Here is a 21,359-nt window from a genome sequence, read left to right as displayed (position 1 = left end):
ATAACTTTATTGATAGTAGAAGTAGAAGAGAGGATTACAACCCAGCTGTCTGATCTAGCATCATCCTCCCAGCATGAAAGCCCTCTTCACCTCATGAAAAGCAAGATCACGCAACAATGCAATGTCTCAAAGAGAAACCAACAGCACTTCCTTACAAATTATAAAATTCCAGCCTTTGGATCTCTAGGATGAGGGATCCATTTATAGATATTTGCAGAGGGGTGAGCCAACTTCTGGGTTTTTTATTAGTGTCATTTCACTGATAGTTCTTCGTTCAACTTGGATATTTCATGATCTCTTACTCATCCCTGGGCGAATTCAGAGAGGCAAGTGTCATATGAGAAGTTTCTAGAAGATTCACTGGGTTTCCACTTAGCAAATTGTCTCTGCCATTTGTCTACTCTCACCCATCGCACCCTACAGAAGGCTCTTTCAGTATGCATCACACCTGGCTAGTGTTACAATCAATATGCATCGCACCCTTAGCACTGAGTAGTTTGTATGGTCCAGTTTTGACCAGTTCTGAGTGGTTTTTCAGGGAGAACTTCTGGGAAATGATGTAATCAGTTGACCTTGATCTTTTAGGGTGTGGAACAACACTTTTATGGGTTTAAGAGCCCTTGGTTTATTGACATATTTGATTGGGGTTGTAGTGCCCAAATATGTCTATAACACACCACTCTTCCAACTTACATAGAAAATTCTAATTTTGAAGCCAGAAATTTTCAAATCTGAATGGCCTGTTATGAGGAGCCATTTTCAGATCTATTTCTAACCTCATAGGATAGTGATCAGACCCTAGGCTTGGTAGAATGGATTCCTCCACAAATAGATATTTTACTAGCAATGATTCAAAGAGGAAATTTTGGTCAAGTCAACAAGCTACTTGATGTTATCCACCTCGGAAATTGTTCCATGTGTATAGTTCATTGGTTGTATCCATGTCGACCAACCCTAACTCTTGGATTTGATCATGAAATAGTAGCACTGCCAATTCCAACCTTTTGATTCCACCTTTCTTTTCCTCTAAACTCTGAATCAAGTTGAAATCCCCTCCAAGGATCCAACTTTCCCCCTGAAGATACCTTTAAATGTCTCGTAATTCTTTAAGAAAACTTTATTTCCTCCCTGGGATTGATGGTCCATAAGCCGTCGATAGCCATGACATCTCCCTAGAACCTAGGCACTGAAAACAGTCAATCAAGATATTAGGACTCGCAACCTAATCCTGGAATGAGATCTAGCGGGGATCTCATATCACCGCTATACCCCTAATGCTATCGCTCGAGTCTAAACCATAATATTACATCCCTTCCAACATCTACCCATGATGTCTATGAGCTTCGAGCTCAAGATTTGTTTCTTGAAGTAAAATGATATATGGTTGCTCTTTCTCAATCCTAGATCTCAAATATCTTTATTTACTCATACTATTTATTCCTCTGATATTCCACAAGAATATTTTCGTGGTGCATTGACAAAGGTTTGGAGAAGATATTATGTAATTTTATTAACATGTCCTGAGTTCAATAGGAATTCCCCCACTTCCCTTAGGACTTCTCTTGAGGTTTTCCACCCCTTCCTACTTTGAGCATTAGTGGTTTGTTCTTTGGGTTTATGCAATTGGGACGATCCTACTCCCTTCTTTGTTGCATGCAAACATGGGGGGGCTCCTTCTGGTTGGATGTCACTCTTTCGCCATTTTCCATATAGATGAAGGAAATGTTGAATTTATTTGAATGGGATTTCTCTTACCTTTGTCCGTGCCCAAGTGTGAAGGAAATCAAGCATTATCTTTTCATCTTCATTTATATTGTCTTGGCGATCTTTCGCCCCCAAAATTGAGGTCATGGTGGACAACAGTTCGTTGAGATCAGAGTTGTCAATAGGATCATCTGTTGGTTTACATTTCTATTGTTTCTCCCCTTTCAATCCCTCTGGCTCCTCCACGTCCATAGGTTATTCCATTGTTTTTATCTCTCTCTTGCTCCAAAACTTCACCTGTTGGGTTTTCCTAACTCAAAATCTCGAATGGATTTGCATCAGGGTTCACTTGATTAGTTGCTCCCCATTTCTCTTGCGAGGGTTTTCCCTACTAAGGTCGATTTGATCTCCCTTTCTTGTGTGAAACCTATTGAAAACCCTCTAATGAATCTTGTTCCTTTGTCATTTGCATCTTAGCTATTGTTAAGGGACAATACCTTATTAGGTGTCCAGAACTCATCATGGTATTCCACATCTATTGATTCTGGTAGGGGCTTTGAAATATTTATGTGCACACAAATCTTGGCATAAATGGCATGCTTTCTTCTTTGATTTTAATTTATTTTTAAATGTATAATTTATTTTTATTATTATTTTAGTTTTTTTAATAATGAATAAGAAAATATATATTATATTATTTTAATTTATTTTTAAATGTATAGTTTATTTTTATTATTATTTTGTTTTTTTATAAATAATAAATAAGAAAATACAAGCCTTGAGGGTTAGCTCAATTGGTCTCATCTCCATCGTTAAATGACTTTTGCTATTAATAGGTCACAGGTTCAATTCTCTTGACATCCTCAAGGTTGATCCCTTCAAGTAGATCTCCCTAGCACAAGTATTTTGTGGATGTAATAATCATTGATCTTCGAAGTCAATCAACTACATAGAAAAAATAAAATAAAATAAAATCTATATTATATTAAGATAGAACAAGCTAATTATGAAAAAAATTGTGCAAAACATTATAGTTTTTCATGTATTAAAATCAATTTTAAACCATTGTGAATATGTGTTTAAAATTGATTAAACAAAATTATCATAAAGTATTTTTCAAAAACTTTATTTATGTTTTACATTTATTTAAATATTTTTTATAGAGTGAACCTGACATATGATATTGTTTATTTGCAAATATTCTAATAACTAAGATTAAAAGAAATCATTTCACAAATACACTAATTTATGGAGTAGTTTTTCCATTATTTTTTTATATTAAAATATACAACAACAAAGTAAAGTTTGTAACATGTTTATGAATAGATGAAACCCTAGTGCAAGTGTAAAGCTTTCAACTCATCCTTATGAAAGTGAATGTGTGCAGAATTAAACATATTCACCATATGGGAGAATGAGGGGCAAATATGTGCAAAAATCCCCCCTCCCCGTATGCCCCACATTTGTGTACAAAACATCCCTAGGATGGTGGGGGAGAGAAAGTATGCATTGCATTGTGCACACACATGAACCTCCACTCACCAACCAACCAACCACCCTCCTCATATTTGAAGAGATATGTTATGAAAAAAATAATATTATTATTTAATTAGTGAAAGTGGAATCTTATCCATAAGATTGTAAAGGGGTCGTGGAAGAAGTCCCATGATTTTGGACACATAATCTTTTTAAGTCCCAGAAGTCCCCTGAGAGAAAGTATGCATTGTGCACACACATGAACCTTCACCCACCAACCATCCACCCTCCTCGTGTTTAAAGGGAGATATGTTATGAACAAATTTATATTATTATTTAATTAGGGAAAGTGGAATCATATCTAGAAGATTGTAAAGGGGTCATGGAAGAAGTCCCATGATTTTGGACCGAGACAATCTTTTTAGAATTGTAATTATAAGATTTCAAACTAGCTTCAACAACATTAGTTTGAGTGATATCATTAAAAAAAAATTATCAGTTTGAGTGATATCATTAAAATATATGGATAAAAATTTAGATAATGGCTCAAGCCAAAGTAGTGTGGGAAGTTTGACCCTCTCAAATGGTAGAGTTTTCTCTTTACATTTGCAAGATTATTAAAGAATGTGTTAATTATTGATTGAGTTTTCCCCTTCAAAGGTTAAGTTTGTAAAGATAGATAATTTGAAGAATGTGTCAATTTTTGATTGACTTTTCCCTTTCAAAGGTTAAGTTTGTAAAGATAAATAATTTGAAAGAATGTTAATGTGTATTTAAGTAATAAGAAGAAATTGATGCCAAATCCAATAATGAAATCCCAAAGAGGAAATTTATAAATCTAATGGATCACACACCCAATGATAAAGCCTTAAAATAATAAAAAACACATTTCATCGTAATGGTAAAGATAAAAACATAACTAGAAAATCACCACCTTAATCCTTCTTATGATGAAGAGTAAATAGAAATAAAATATTCAAACCATGAAAAGAAACCAACCCGTTCACTCAATCCAATAATGCACTAGCATTAATATTGTTTTAACCTCCACTACTTAATCAATATCTTTTGGTTCAATTTTCCACTTGATAAATTTAGATTATTATTTATTCGGTTTATGATTTTGTATTTAATAATGATGGGTTGTATTCCCATAATAATATGTGTTCTTATATTTTAGAAGGATTTTAATAATATATTTGTTTAATGATAAGTATAATATTAGAGATTCCATTAATAGTAATTAGAGTTTTTAAATTTATTTTTTTCCTAAGAAGAAAGGAAACAATTAATTTAAAGTTTTATTAATAAAATGGGAGCTGTCCAAATTTTATTTTTATTTTTGGAAAAAAATAAAAATAGAGTTTTATTAATAAAATGAAATTTATTTTTTGCTTATTATATATTTTTCAATAATCTTAGAAAACCATATTTCTATAATAAACACCCTAAACTCATAAATCAATAATAAAACAAAGTTTTATGAACTTAAAATTAAAACATAATAATAACAAGGAGCCACTGCCATGGCGGTAGTCCCTGCCGGGGTCTGCGGGGAACTTAGAGGACGTGCCAACCTTGCAGAAACCATATTTAACTTTGCTTTTGGATGAATGCCTATATAATCCGGTTAAAAGAGAAGAGATTCAAATACTAGTATTTGCTTCCAATTACTAACTCTACTAGCATCACGGAGGATAAGAGGGGTTTCCTTCCATCAAAGATCACATAATCATGGAAACTCATAGAGGGCTTACATTGTTTAATTATTGAGAGATATGGCAAAGATACAAATACAAAATTGACGTTATGAGAATATTCGCGGAAACCAAATAATCATGGAAACTCATGGAGGGCTTACATTGTTTAATTACTGAGAGATATGGCAAAGATACAAATACAAAATTGAAATTATGAGAATATGCATGGAAACCAAATAATCATGGACACTGATAGAGAGCTTACATTGTTTAATCACTCAGAGATATGGCAAAGATACAAATACAAAATTGGCATTGTGAGAATATGTTGCAGAAACCTTGAAGGATAATGGGATAGACCCCTGCATGCATGACATGCATTACTCTCAATTACTTGTTTATATCTATTAATTTTATATAAATCTACATCTAAATTTATTTATTTAAATAAAATAATAATAATATATTAATTTAATTTATTTAAATAAAATAATAAATGTATACCCATATAAATAATAATTGAAATAAATAGGGTAAAATAGTATTATAGTAAAAAAAGTTAGAGAACATTTTGAGTAACATGTCCCGCATGCGTGCCCACTCTACTTGGAGTTCATATCATGCAACGTGGAGTCCGTAGCATGCTACGATACTCCCTCTAGGAAGTGCACGAGCAACTTTTTTGTTTCAAGTGGCACCTAACGAAATTTGGTAAATATGATGAACTTATTTGTTTATAAATTTGCGGCCCTGTACGCTCAGTTTTTCTCCCATAATTTTCATTCAGGTTTGCTTCGCTGGTAAAATCTTCTAAGGCATTGTTGTATTGAAAGGCAGTTTCCTCTATACAACGCAGGTACTCTGGAAAAGCTTCTCAGGCATTGTTGTATTGAAAGGAGATATAGCTATAATGTAGACTGAGATTTTTGGTTCTTTTGAATTCTCTTGTGGATTTTTTGGCTTTTATTTGATTAAGGGTTTTCTTCATAATTTCAATTCTCCCCTTTTGTAGGGGACGACACCCACTTGCTCATGGCTACAAAACACCCACTTGCTCACCTAACTAGTGAGAGGATTTTCGTTGGATTTTCATTACCATACTTGGATTTGAAGGTAAAGTTTCTTCTTTTTTTTTCCTACGATTTGTATTTGGAATAAGGTAAAATTTCTTTTATTAGAGTTTTCATTTCTGAATACTAAAGTGACATTGCAGAATGAATGGTTGCTCTTGTCAAAGGCATTAAAAAATTTCTTAATCATTGTAGTTTTTGCATTATCTAGCAATGCATAGAGAGAGCCTCAGACATTGTTGTCTTTCCATGGCACAAGCTGCTTAAAAAAATATAATAAATGTATTTGTAAGAACATGGCAAAACTTTTTCACATGTCACCACGAGTCAGCAACCATTAGAATTTGTAGTAAGATATAAACATACTAAGAGTTCTTGGTATGTAAAATAGCACAATGGCTTCACTATGGGTAGGAAAGCAACAACTACACTCATGAAGGTTGCAGCAATTCATTACAGTAAGGGAAAGAGGGAATACCTCTTTACAGGGAGAGGAGTGAAGGAAATAAGTACTTTGTTACAGAGAAGGAATATTGTGATAAAGACCTCAAATGATCTTTGTGTCTCACTCCGTAACAACTAACTCCCTCATACCTGTAAATCCAATTGACTTGCCTCAACTTTTCATTGGTATGTATTTGTGTGTCTCAATTTTTCGCTTTTCTATGTTTTTTCATTATCTTTTGCTTGCATTATCTTGCTTGTATCTTGCTTGTATGTGCTTGTTGTCTTAGTTTGCATGTATTTATTCATAATTATCTAAATTTTGCATGTATTTATTCATAATTATCTAATTATCTAAATTTTGCATGTATTTATTCATAATTATATATATAATTTCTTTGAATCAATGAATTATATCTACCAACGAGAAGGAAAATACATGAATTATGCCCGACTTACCAGATTCTTCTCCACTGTCTTTGAATCATTCAATTATTGTACAAATGCATTATATGTAAAGACTACAAGAAAAATATAAATGCATTATATGTACAGACTACAAGGAAAATATATGCCTAATTTACTTATCAATTTCTGTTTCAGAATGTATTAACTGTGCTAACTTACCATTTTTTCTTTTGTGAAACAGTTTGATAGGGTCTTATTTCTTCTCTGCGACAACGTCATTTCTTCTTCGGAGCAGTCGCTCTTTGGTGTAGGGTTATTTCTTCCATTCTTTGGTTCTTTGGTACAAGGTTGTTCCGCTCTTTACTTTGATGCAATGCTTTCTTTCATTCTTTGGTACAAAGTGGTTACGTTCTTTACTTTCTTTTACTCCTATTGAACTCTCATAAAAGATTTTCATTTATTTTTTATTTTTCAATACTATAATTTAAAACAAAATTATTAAACAATATTAAAAAAATAAAAATATTAATTAAATTTGAAATTTGAAATGATTTTTGGGTTTTTAAGATTAGAATATGATCATATGTTAAAATTATAATTATTTTTTATTATAAAATGCAAACATAAATTTAATATCTTAGAAAAATCCCAAAACATTAAAATTAAATTATATATATATTAAATAACTTAAAATTAAATTATATATATATTAAATAACTTAAAATTAAAAGCATCTCATTTTTAACCAAATATTTAAACAAATCAACCAAAATTTTTATAAAATATAAAAGAAAAGAAAAAATCACACCATAAATTATATTCTCAAATAAAAATAATTTTTTATTATTATCGTTTTTGAAATTAAATAAAATTAATTATTAAAATAATAAAACAAATTATAATTATAAATTTACTTATTAATTTAATTTCAAACTTCATTATATATCAAAATTATGATTTGCTTTAATAAATCTCCAATAAATTATGATTTTCTTTAATAAATCTCCAATTTTCTTTTTTCATTTTTTTTTGGGATAAAATCTCTCAGATTTTTAAAAAATATAACAATTTGTCAAAATATTTTAAAATTTAGATTTTTTGAATATATATATATATATATATATATATATATATATATATTCACAGTTTTTTACTTTTTATCTAGTTGCGAGTTCGAAACTAATTGAAATGGGACAACACACTAATTTCAAACTTCATTATATATCAAAATTATGATTTGCTTTAATAAATCTCCAATTTTCTTTTTTCATATTTTTTGGGATAAAATCTCTCAAATTTTTAAAAAATATAACAATTTGTTAAAATATTTTAAAATTTAGATTTTTTGAATATATATATATATATATATATATATATATATATTCACAGTTTTTTACTTTTTTTCTAGTTGCGAATGGAATTTTATTAAAAAATTATCTTATTTGATTTTCAAAGAGTTCGAAACTAATTGAAATGGGACAACGCACTAGTTACCATATTAAATACTATATAACCCATGGAGTTTTGTAACATTGATTTTTTCTATTAAAAAATTATCTTATTTGATTTTCAAAGAGGTCGAAATTAATTCAAATGCAACAACACACTAGTTATCATACTAAATACTATATAATATCGATATGATTGTTCCCATCGAATTTGTAACATTGATTTTTTTCTAAATATTCTAGGTATGACGTGCAACTATATATTTATATATCTGAAACAAAGTTAGCCATTATTCCAATAACAATAATCATGCAATCTCATATATCACCCCACAATACAAATATTTCTTTAATATATATAAATAATGTTACACATATTTCTTTAATATATATAAATAATGTCTATTGATTTTGATTAAAATTAATAGTGTTAATATATGAAATAACTTCCACTATATTAATGATGTAATAGATATTAAATTTGCAATGATGTAATAGATATTAAATTCCTTAAGGCGTGCCTCTTTTCTCAGAATTGCATCTTCTTTCAAAAGGGCCGCATCCCTCTGCCTCTTTAATTCATCTTTTTCGTTGAGTTCCTCAACTAAAACTAACTGCAAGTGGTTTAAACATGCCTCCAAATGGGCTTTGTCTGTTTCAGCGTTTTTCCTGGCTTGTCTTTCAGATTGAAGTTCCAAAATAGCCTCCTCAAGGATTGTCTCTTTTCTCTTAAATGCATCTTCTTTCAACTCTAAAGCTGCATCTAATTGCTCAGCAATTGTTGCTTTTACTCTCCAAGCTTGTGCAATTTGATGGAGGGTGGCAATCCTTTGCCTTGCAAATTCTTTGTCTGCAAGCATCTTCAAGTAGTTAACTGAAGTCTCTGCATTTGCCTTTGCCATTTCACCTGACATTCGAGGGCATGTCACTTGCCTTCGAAGTTCCGGTTCCAAAATAGCTATGTGAAAGTTTTCTGCAGAGATTTCGGAAGAAATGTTTGGCAATACTGCTTGTATGGCCATTATTTCGCGCTTGTAAAGAATGTCTGGACTGCAAAATGGAAATTTCAAATAAGAAAAAGTATGTAAAAATGCTATCCTACAAAGGAAGATGTCTTATACAAAAAGCTTGTTCCAGAATGCTTTTACCATAGGACAAACTTATAAGTTCGACACTCTCCCAAAAAGAATGTTCCACCAGCATTGGGTAGAGCTCCCCTTCTATTAACGTAGCCAGGATAATCTTCTTTTGTAAAGTTAACCGATTCTTTCAAAAGTAAGCCACATTCTTCTGCTTGTTTCACTAACTCCCACTTATTGTATGGGTCTTTTTCTTTGTGAGTAACATGAATTTCTCCAATTTCGCTTACCATAGTCTTTGCATTTTTGAAAAACATCTTCAACAAGTGGCTGTGCTTGCTGCAAAGTACAGAAAAACAAATTTGACCAATTATAATATTTTTTTATGCATTTGTGGCTAGATGCTCTAATCTCCACTTGCAAAATAAATACCTTGATTTAACAAAAGGATTATATCACTTTCATAAATTTGGTTGGAGCAGGAAATTATATAAGGTCTAAAAAACTTACTTGATAACTGTTGAATGGTATTCCTGTCCACAAAATCCTGCATGAGGGAAGTTGTAGACAATTCTATGGAACTTCATCTTCCTTATGATATGGTGCTCCTCCATTGTGGTTACATCAACGCCATGCAATACCAGTGCTCCAAGCCTTTCCAACTTTGAGAGTGTCTCATGGGCTGAATTATAAAACTGTAGCAGCTTCTCTGCATCAAGGGCATAAATATAGAAACTAATCATAACACAAAACGTAAACAATAGCAATCATAAACACAACAAAAAAACACATAGAAAAATTGGAGGAAACGTTTGAGACCTCTACTGTTAAGAGAGGTGGCAACCATGTTTTCTGCAGACCCAAATGCATTAGCCAGAGATAAAGAAAAAGAAAAGTCCCCTTCTCCAACTAACAATATCTGATGGAAGTTGGAGTAATGCTTGATATTTTTCTTCAAAAAAGGATGCCCCGGTAGATAGCTCGATCTGTTCATATGTCGATCATGCATAGGATATTCCATATCTGAATACAGGAGAGGTTCCACAAAGTATTTCTGAATTAATCCCCTGCCATCCAAAGTCAATTATTGCCAGAAATAAATCATTTGGAAAATCGTGCCGAAATGTATGTCATCCATTAAAACATAGGATCTCTCAAATTGACATTATTCATAGCCCTCAACAACCCCAACTCACTCTCCACTGAAACTCAACATACAAGTCCCAAAGCCTAAGCTTAACCTTGGATTCTCTCATCATAATATTATGTCAATAATGCAGACAATGGCCAAAAACCTTTGCCTTGAGAACTCTCGATTCAAGATTATTATTGCAATCCAGGGAGTGAACCAACATACTTAAAACATACTAAAATACAACAATACAACATTAGGCAAGTTTTCAATTACTATTTCAACTTGCAACCATTCTGGAGCTTTGACGAGGAATAAACATACTTTCTATGTCGAGGATCTGAAGAACGATGTTGCCCCTTGATCCAGCTCTTCTCTCCCCTACAAATCAGAAATGAAATGACCATTATTGTCATTTTCTTAATGCTAACATTATTAACAATTCCACATATTTTCTTATCTAATATGTTAGGCAAACATACCTTAGTTTTCTTGAAAAATGTCAAAGGAAAAACTGGAAACCATTTTTGTCACGTGCTTCAGCTCTTCTTCCACTGCAATTAAGAAATCAAATGATCACTATTTTAATTGATTCTCAGTTTAAAACTATCTCCAACAAAAGATTTGAAGAATGACGATGTTCCATGTTCTAGATCTTCACTCCCTTCGAAATGATTATTATTGTTATTTTCATTTCTCTATCATTAATCTACATTCACATAGATTATGCTTGCATGCTTTCAACCTGCAACTATGTTTTTGCAATTAATTAACAAACTGCAACATTTTTTTGACAACTAACAAACTTATCTCACTTGCAAACAAAGGATGTGAAGAATGATGTTGTCTCTTGCTCCACGTCTTCTCTCCAACCACAGAGAGGAAATAAAATGATCATTCATATCATTTCTCTTCTGCGAATTCTATCATTTAACAGAGACAATCAGGTAAAAAGATCTCAGGAGCTCTCAATATATAAAACATAAGATGTACCCAACTCATTGATAGAGCAAATTCCAATATTGTTCGTCACTATATTAATTAACCCACCAATGAACATTCAAACCCATGAGAGCTGCATGTTACACAGTCTATATCACCAGCGTGTTGTTCCCTCGAAATCCCCAAGGGACCACACGTCCTTATTCCTTATTACCCGTGGCCTTGGTGAAACCGATCCCTCTGGAGGTCCCGAAGATGTCCTCCACCTTAGACTTCTCCTCGCACACCGCCACCCGACCTGCCCTCCCCTTCTTGGGCGAGGTGACTGCCTTTTCTTTGCGTCGGAACAACGCCACCATCTTTGCAGTGCGAGTCTTGAGCCCCTAGCATTGCTGCTCCGTAGCTCTCCTAACCGTGCCCATGATAACTCAGCGACATTTGGCAACCGAATCTTGAGGCCCCCCGCAACGGGCAATGTGGACCGCTGGCTGAACGCTGTTATTCCTCCTACATAACTGGCCGTAACACCTCTACATGGGAGAACCGACTGCGCCATCGTCGTTTTAACTAAAGACACAGATCAGTGTAGATAACCATATTGAACTGTCAAACCATAATGTAAAGCAGTGGAATGGATAGGTTCTTTGCTTCGCTACACTCCTATCAAACTGTAAATCAAAGCAGTAGATTAGAAGCAAATAAGCAAATGGGTGGTGAAGCAGGTATGTTAGAGACCAGTGGTGAAGTTGATTAGAGACAAGTGTTGTGCTAGGCTCCATGGCGTGTCAAAGAGCTATCATGCACATGGCAGAAGGCTAACATGCAAGAGTTTTTCTCTGCTGTGGGGCACGATTTAACATGAAATTTGTGTAATACATATGACATCAAAGTTTGGTTAAAGTTTCTATCTATTAATACACAGACATCAAACTTTAACAAAAGTTAAGTGTCTCCCTTTACTTTTGTTTTCCTTTCAGACTTTGGATAAAAAAAATTTGGATCTCTAACATTGCCTCGGGACATGTGAGGTCTCCAATAAGAGGTCAAATGCTAAACTTTGGTTAAATTTTTTATGAAGCCAAATTGCTAGCGGAAACTTTCGTTAAATTTTGGTAAGAAGAAAAAATGTTGCGCAAAAAATCGATTAATGGGCAGTGAACAGAACACGTACCAAAAACTTAGGACAAACTAACTTATGTTCAGCTCGGAATGTCTTGAAACCTGCAAAGCCGGCAATAAGACCCTCAACTTTATTGCCCAATCAGAAATTAGATAATAACATTTATATTATTTTTTAATAGGAAAACTTTGGTTAAAATCGTGATGCACATCAATATTCTTGGTCAAACACAAGATTAATACCCGGTCAACGCCGAATCGATCGCTATTAGTCCCAGGCAGGGACTAATAATATCAAAATAAATACAAATTTTTTACTATTATTTATTATCTCAAAAAAAAATTCCACATAATTATAATTAAAATATCATTATAATGATAATTTAAAATACCAAATCATTATAATGATATTACCATCAACTAATTTAAAAGAATTTTCCAAATATATAATAAAGAATTTTTTTATTTCTTTTCTCAAAATAATAAAAGCTTTATGCAATAAACTCAAGAAGAAGATGTTGAAAGCCACATGCCCATGGGAAAGGTGCTTTACCGTTAATCCACTCTAAAACGCATACTGTATTAATCATCATAAGTTAGCATTCTCTATATTATTATGTTAATGTTATATGACGCTTTATTAGTCCCTACCTCTGTCAGGGACTACAGATTTGCCTCGCAATCAAAGCTCCTTGATCATGTATTAGTTTGTTAAGTTTTTGTAATTATAACCAAACTTTGTAAAAAATGCTAATTATTTCCATTTTTCCGTAAATTAAAAAATATATTTCTAATATTTTAAAATCTTATTTCTAATTTTCCATTGCTTGTGCGAGCATTGACGTGACATAATTTCCCTGGTGGATTTAATTTCAGTATTTTCAAACATTGAAAAATATGAAAAAATATGAAAAAATGAATTATGTGATTTGTTGTTGTAGAGGCTCTCGTATTAGCTATCATGATTGTCATGATTGATTTAGAGTGGACACTAGAGTCTATGCTAATGCTTTCATGACAAGGATCGACGATAGAGATTTCACGGCATAGATCAACGACTAGTGGGGTGTGAGGTCCCTTATGTAAGTGAGGTGGGGGGGATGGGGGTGGTGACAAGAGGCACATCCACAGTCGTGGTTCCAACATCTTACATGAAAGGTCTCCCATGTGGTCAACTATCTAAATCAACAATGGAAAGTGTATATCGAATGCAAAATAAGGGGGGGTGATTAACTGAGCAGAGCAACTCGATGGGCGGGCTAGGCCCCGCCACTAAGTTAACATGGGCTTGCCCTATTTGATATCAAGTTCCAAACGAGCTGCACCAACATCGCTTTGTGAAGGGTCCAATACACGGTTTTGAAAACTAGAGTGGAAAGCTAGGTTTCTCAATATTTCTAAGCCATTTGAGCTAACTTTGTCAAATTTATAGATACAAAGGGATTTAGTTGCAAAAGGCGGAGAGTTTGGGTGGAACTTTACAGAATTAGAATGGTGGGAAAATTTTGGTAACATAGGTGTTGAGATCACATACATAAAAAAATCGGAAGTGAAAGTTGATGAGCCCCAATTTTGGTACAATTTGGGCTCATTTTGGCCTATTCTTCTTGCTCAAACCATTCATTTTTATTGCTTATGCATGCATTTCTTAGTTTATTCATGTTGTTTGTAGGAAGAAGGGTAGGCACTCTCTCTACGTGACTGGTGCATTTTGATTCCAGGTTTTGGCATTAAAAGGGGGCAAAAGACAACGAAAAAGGAGTTAAGGAGACAACGAGGTGGCACTGCGGGTTTTGGGAGAGGATGTCCACGGTTCTAGGGACATCCCTCGTGATTCCCATCAAGAACTCCGAGCTCTAATCCATCTCCCCTCCGAGCTTAAAAAACGGCCAGCTGTTCTACAGGAACAGCAGTTATAAACTGCTCTACAGGAACAGCAATTATGACCATCCTACAGGATCAGCAGTTAAACTCTAGTTGGACAGCCGAGCTCCTAAAATGTAGGACACTTGTTGGATCCTCGTTTTTGTATAAGTATGAAGGCTTTAGCCTTAGATAGGTTGTTGAAACTCTCGTATTGCTATTGTAATTTTGGAGCACAGTTCAGTTTTCGTTCCTTTTTGTAAGCCAATTTGGCATGATATCAGTTATGAATAAAGAAGGCAGTTTGTGATCTAGTTCTGAGTTTTTCTTAAGTAGACTATAGCTCTCAGGTTAGGGCCCAACCTGAGAGCCATAGATCTGCTCTGCTGTAGTGTTGTTTCCATTTCCTTTCAGCACTGTGAGCTTTCCATTTACACATGCAATTTGAATTACAGGTTGTTGAGTTGGTCTTTTTCATGAGTTAGATAGGAGTTTGCTTATAGTGAATTTGTTTCCATTTGCTTAGTGTAACAGAGGATAAATATAATCGATTGGAGCTCCAACAAAAATGTTGTTAAGGCTCACTGCCGTCTCATCTGGGATTGGTGTGAAGTCCATGATTAACCACCAAAAATACGCATTTCTTGATTCCATGATTGCTGCCAACACAGACACGTTAAGTTAGATGCGTTTACATGATTCACACAGGCACCACACTTCCTTACCACAGCTTCATGCACGTTCTCTTTCACATTTCGATTGTTGCTCATTGAATTTACAAGCACAAGTAGTTTAGGTTGATGCATTTTTGGTTAAGTAACAGTCATAATCATTTGTTTCACTTACACTGCTCTCTCTCTCTCGTTCCATCACTTTGTCCTCCATCTTGATCACGCATGCAGACATCTCTTTGACCCCTGCTCCGCTCTGTTACCTCACCAAGTCTTTCATTCCTCACGTGTTTCCATTCTCTAGCCTTTCGTTGACATAGCCCTTCACCTTCCATCCTCCTCCCTACACTCACTTCCCATCCTAATCTTTCACTTCTACAGCCATCACCAGCCTCATCCCTACCTTACACATCTCCCTCTACCATTTCATCATCCCTCCATCACTCCAAACACTCACGGTAGGTCATCCTGTAGCCATTTATAGACATCCTGTAGAAAACAGAGTATCCTGTAGGATTCTCCACAGCCATCCTGTAGGAGGCCACTCTCTCGGTTGCTGAGCATCTGAATGCGAGGAACCTCTGTGGATGGGTGCTAAGGATCCCTAGGGACCTCTCCTAGCCTCCCCAACCTATCCCACGCTTTCCTTCCTTCTCCATCCCATCTGCACAACCAAATCCTAGTTAGCTCAAGATCACCATCATCCCACACACACTTAAAAGAAAATACAAAAACATAACTTTCATGATGCAAGTAGTTTAGAATGATACATTTTCATTTATCAGAGGTAGTGACAGCATTGGTAGAAGTTGCATTTACATTCCATGCATTGTAGAGGTCAGACTAGTTAAATTAGGGTTTCCTAGGTTTACATGCTTTGATTTGCTTTTAGTTCATTTTTGTTAAGTAGAATAGCTTTCCTTTGAGATTAGCTTTCGTCCATCAATTAGCAATCTTCTTCTGAGAGCCTATAGAAGTTGGCTTGAGCCCTAGAGGACTTGTGCCAGCTGACCAAGTGACAGATGCGACAAGAGCTAGTACTTGTGCATATAGCACCGTCGCTTCCAAGTTTGTACGAACTACCGGGTTGATAAAATGAGAGACAGGAAGCCCCAGGAGTTGTAGCATTATTGCTACAATACTGGAGCTCACCATATTTTTGGCGTCGTTGTCGGGGAAGCGTCAGAGTATTAGTAATTGTTTCTTTTCTTCTACTTCCATACTCTTACTTCTGCTCAGTAGTTTACTTCATTTCCCTTTTTGCAAAAGTAGCTTAGCATTTCTTGCTTTCCTAGATTAGCATTTCCTGCTTTCCTAGATTAATATTTCCTGCTTTCCTAGATTAGCTTTCCAATTTTGCAATTTCATTTGAGCAATATAGTTAGTTGTAGATCACTTTGTTTCAGTTTTGCAGGTACCAAAGAAAAAGAAAAAGCACTCAAAACAAAAGAAAAAAGTCCTTTCCATTTCATGCCTCGTAGGAACCGTGATAGATCAGGAAAATTCCTACCAAACACCCCCACCACATCACTGAGTCACCCTTCACTCTTCTTTGGTGACCGTGACCTAGAGGAACCTATAAGTGAACATTCGAAGATACATCAAGACCCTCTAGAAGAAGAAGAGTTAGAGACCACTCCATCTGTAGCCATGGCTGATAATAGGAGAGAAGATGAGAGAATAGAAGGAGCTTTCCCCATCTGAGAGACCAATGGAGAGATGAGAATGAAAAACATTAGCCCCTCTGCTTTGCCTCACTTCCATGGACTGACCACTGAGGATCCTGATACCTTCTTATTTGAGTTTGTTGTCCTTTGTAGAACCTATGACTATACTGAAGATGAGCAAAAGCTGAAGCTTTTCCCTTCCACCCTTAAGGATGCAGCCCTACGCTGGTTCATGGAATTACCTGGGAATAGCATAGCTACTTGGGCTCAGATGCAGCAAGCCTTCAATACCAAGTATAGGGATTATTGTAGGTCCAAGGAAACTAAGGGAGAGATCTTTCGAATGACCATGGGGAATGATGAGTCTTTAGAGGATTATGAGGAGAGGTTCCAACTTAGTTATAAACGAGCCAGGTGCACACTTGACCCTGAATCCCTCAAGTTGGTTCTACTCCGAGGAGTCCCTGAAGATCTCTTAGACACCCTTCACATGTTAGCTGGGGGGGACATTTACCAACTGCCTTATGAGGACATCAAGACTGTGTTCCGAAATCATTCTAGGGCAGCTAGGAAAAGAGGTAGAGGAAATCTTCTCTCCACTGGTGTCCCCTTCTCCAAACATGAGTTTACAAACCAATTAGAAGATCTTAAGAGTGAGGTGAGACAGACCATTGCCATGCAGCTGGACACATTAAGGATCCAGCAGAAGAAAGAAGAAGCTGAGAGAGCCTTGGCTATCTTCTGTCCTAGGTGCACCAGAAGACACCCTAAGAACGAATTCCCATTGCATTCGGTTGAAGTGTGTTTTGTTTGTGAGGAGGACCATCCTACCAATCAGTGTCCCACCTTACCTGGGTTTAAAGCCATGTACCAAGGGACTAAAGCCCCCACGGAACCTCTCTACTTCATCAATCAAAGGAGGCCTCAAGGATCTAGACCTTATCAGCAGGGGATGCAAGGGGCATCTCAAGCCTATTACAACCCCAACCAATCGACTCCTATGCCTTCCTGGGGTCCCCCTGCTCATCCTTCTTGGTCCATGCCTCCTCCATGGTCTTATCCACCTCAGTATCCTACTCAACCTCCCTCTCATCCATATCACTCACATACCCAGTTGTAGCCTCAATGGAGTGCTCCTCAGTCAGGGTGGAGGCCCCAATACAACACTCCTCCTGCCATTTTGCCTCCACCACCAGTCCAACCTCAGCCTTTACCTCCTGCTCCTCCTAGGCAACCTCAGATGCCTGCTCAACCGAACCCGAACCCCAACAATAGACAGGCTCAGCAGGTATATACTGGGGAGACCTCATGCCCTACCTATGCTGTGGAGATCCAGGAGATCAATCTTAGATCTGGAAAGACACTTCCAGATCGCCAACCTCCTCCCCCAGAGGATGAGGAAAACCATCAGGAGAGTGAACCAAAGCCTATTCCACCCTTTCCTGAGAGACTAACAGCCACCACACAACCTAACCCAGAAGAAGATGAGCTTTTGGGTGAGCTCAAGCAGTTGTGTGTCAAAATCCCACTTCTCCAAGCCATCAAGGATGTGCCTATATATAACAAGCTGGTTAAGGAGAAGTGTTTCAAGCACCCAGGCAGACGGAAGAAAGATGCCTCGACTATCAATGTCATAGGACAACTATCTGACCTGATGCTAGGACAAGTCATCTGCCCAAAGTACCTAGATCCTTGAAGCCCTGTAGTAGATGTTCACATCAATGGCACCATTATCCCCCACACCTTGATTGATCTGGGGGCAGCCATCAATGTGATGACCAGAGATACCATGCTTAAACTCAATCTTCAGGGTTCCTTGAGGAAGACCTCGACAGTACTGCAATTAGCAGATCGCTCCACCGTGACTCCCGAAGGGATTGTGGAGGATGTCTTGGTCTCTATTGATTCTTGGGAATACCCTGCAGACTTCCTGGTTCTGCAACCAAAGGCCAAGCTTACTGGATACCCTCTCATCTTGGGAAGGCCTTGGTTAGCTACTGCAGATGCTTACATAAGTTGTCGGGCAGGAAACATGACCATCAAGAATGGTCCCATGTCCAAGCAACTTGTCCTATACCCTCCTGCCCAACCTTCTTTAGAGCATGATTTACCCCTCTGGTTGGAAGAAGGAGAAGAAGACGAGGTGTATTCAGCACCTCTGTGTACCATAGAAGCCAATAGAAGAGACCCTCCTACCAAGGATGATCTGATTGAGACCCTGATCCAGAATCCACCTTCTAGTGCACTATCTTTAGAGAAGTTGGTGGAGGATGCCCAAGCTAGCACCTCAGTGGACCTCTGTACAACGGACCCTGTCACTCCCAGAATCAAAAGTGTGGAGTTTGGCCCTGAGAGAGCATTAAAGATCAGCTCCTCCCTATCTCCTTCCCAGGAGAAGGAGTTGTGTAGCCTATTGGCCAACCACTTAGATGCCTTTGCTTGGAGCTATAAGGAGATGAAAGGAGTCCATCCCTCGGTCTGTACCCATCATATATACATCAAAGAGGATTGTAAACCAGTTAGGCAACCCCAGAGGAGGATGAATCCAGCCCTCAAGGACATTGTCAAGGAAGAGTTGCAAAAACTGTTGGATGCCGGATTCATCTACCCCATCTCAAATAGTGAATGGGTGTCCCCTCTAGTGTTGGTTCCCAAGAAGAATGGGAAGTGGAGGATCTGTGTAGATTACCGTGAGCTGAACAAAGCTACCAAGAAAGACCATTTCCCCCTACCCTTCATAGATCAAGTGTTGGATGGACTGGCAGGAAAGAAGTTCTTCTCTTTCCTGGATGGGTTTAGCGGGTACAATCAAATCCAAATCAGCCCGGAAGACCAAGATAAGACCACCTTCACCTGTCCTTGGGGTACCTTTGCCTACAGAGTCCTTCCCTTTGGGCTATGCAATGCTCCTGCTACTTTTCAGAGAGATGTCTTAAGCATCTTCTCGGAGTTGGTCCATGATGCAGTGGAAATATACATGGATGACTTTACCCCTTATGGGGCCAACTTCCAGGAAGCATTGTCCAACTTGGGAAAGGTCCTCACCAAGTGCACTGAGATGAACTTGTCCCTTAGTCCAGAAAAATGTGAATTCCTAATGACTGAGGGGACCGTGCTAGGCCATACTATTTCTTCCCAAGGATTGTAGGTGGATCCCAACAAAATTGCCCTCATCAAGAGGGTTCCACCTCCTCAAAAAGTAAGGGATGTCCGGAGTTTCTTGGGATTAGCAGGATACTACCGGAGATTCATTAAGGACTTCAGCAAGTTAGCCTCACCATTGTTTGGTCTGTTGGCAAAAGATGTGGAGTTTAAGTGGACTGACAATTGTCAGAAGAGTTTGAATGAGATAAAGGACAAGTTGGTGTCAGCACCAATCTTGAGAGGTCCAAACTGGGCCCTACCTTTCCACATCCACACTGATGCCTCAAACAAAGCCATAGGTGCAGCCTTAAGACAAGTTGAGGAAAAACTTCCATATTCCATTTACTTCGTTAGCAAAAACTTGTCCAAAGCCGAGCTGAACTACACTGTAACCGAGAAGGAATTCTTAGCTGTGGTCCATGCACTGAACAAGTTCCGTCATTATATTACCGGTTACCAGACTTTTGTACATACTGACCATGCTGCTATTAGATACTTGATGAATAAACCAGATGTGAATGCTCGTATTATTAGATGGTTACTTTTATTGCAGCAATTTGATCTAACCATTGTTGATAAACCAGGGAGAGAAAATGTTGTTGTTGACTTCTTGTCTAGATTGGATTTGTCTGCAGATGAAGATGGGACGGTGGATGATCAGATGCCTGATGAGCATATTTTTGCTATATAAGTACTCTCTCCATGGTTTGCTGATATAGCCAACTACCTTGTTTCAGCTCAGTTCCCTCCACACCTCTCTTCAAAAGAGAAGAGCAAAATCATCAGAAAGAGTGCCTCATTTACATGGATTGGGGGCAACCTGTTCAAGCTTGGCCCCGATCAGATCTTAAGGCGTTGTGTAAGGGAAGAGGAAGTCTTTGACATCCTCCTCACCTGTCATGATGGGCCTTGTGGAGGACACTTTGCAGCAAAGAGAACTGCCTTCAAGATTCTGCAGGCAGGCTACTATTGGCCCACACTGCATCAAGATGTCAGAAGATATGTCAGCCAGTGCGACCAATGCCAAAGAATGGGAAAACCGACCTAAAGGGATGAGATGCCTCTCCAACCTCAAGTGACTCTTGAGCCATTTGAGAAGTGGGGCATGGACTTTGTGGGTCCAATCAATCCCTCTTCGAGGCAAAGATCCTACATCATTGTATGCACTGACTACCTGACGAAGTGGGCAGAGACCAAAGCCATCAAAGCAGCAACAGAAGAAAAAGTGGCCGAGTTCTTGAGAGAGAACATCTTCTATAAGTTTGGCTATCCAAGAGAGATGGTCACCGATCAAGGGAGCCAGTTCACCTCCCACTTGGTTGAAGATCTCCTAGCTCATCACAAGATCAAGCATAGAACCTCCACTCCCTATCATCCTCAAGCAAATGGGCAGGTGGAGGTCACCAATAGAGCATTAGAGGGGATCTTGACCAAAGTGGTGAGCAGCAGCAGAAAGGACTGGGCAGATCGCCTAGTTGAAGCCACCTGGGCT

General features: G+C 37.1%; 1 protein-coding gene across 1 annotated transcript; it reads right to left on the bottom strand.

Annotated features, from left to right (window-relative positions):
• Window positions 1-8,702: 8,702 nt before the first annotated feature.
• LOC149160230 (uncharacterized) lies at window positions 8,703-11,959 on the bottom strand. The gene is made up of 6 exons (XM_089434546.1): window positions 11,562-11,959; window positions 10,786-10,842; window positions 10,149-10,396; window positions 9,840-10,038; window positions 9,399-9,668; window positions 8,703-9,300 (listed from the first exon to the last, which is right to left on the bottom strand). Exons 1-6 carry the CDS (start codon window positions 11,957-11,959, stop codon window positions 8,703-8,705), a joined length of 1,770 nt encoding a protein of 589 aa, XP_089290672.1.
• Window positions 11,960-21,359: the final 9,400 nt, after the last annotated feature.

Source organism: Pinus tabuliformis, chromosome 5_2, assembly GCF_031772625.1.
Source record: "Pinus tabuliformis cultivar Carrire ecotype Pingquan chromosome 5_2, CPIR1, whole genome shotgun sequence".
NCBI lineage: Eukaryota > Viridiplantae > Streptophyta > Pinopsida > Pinales > Pinaceae > Pinus > Pinus tabuliformis.
The sequence above is the reverse complement of the archived record's forward strand: the minus strand, read 5'-3'. Positions and strand labels throughout refer to the sequence as shown.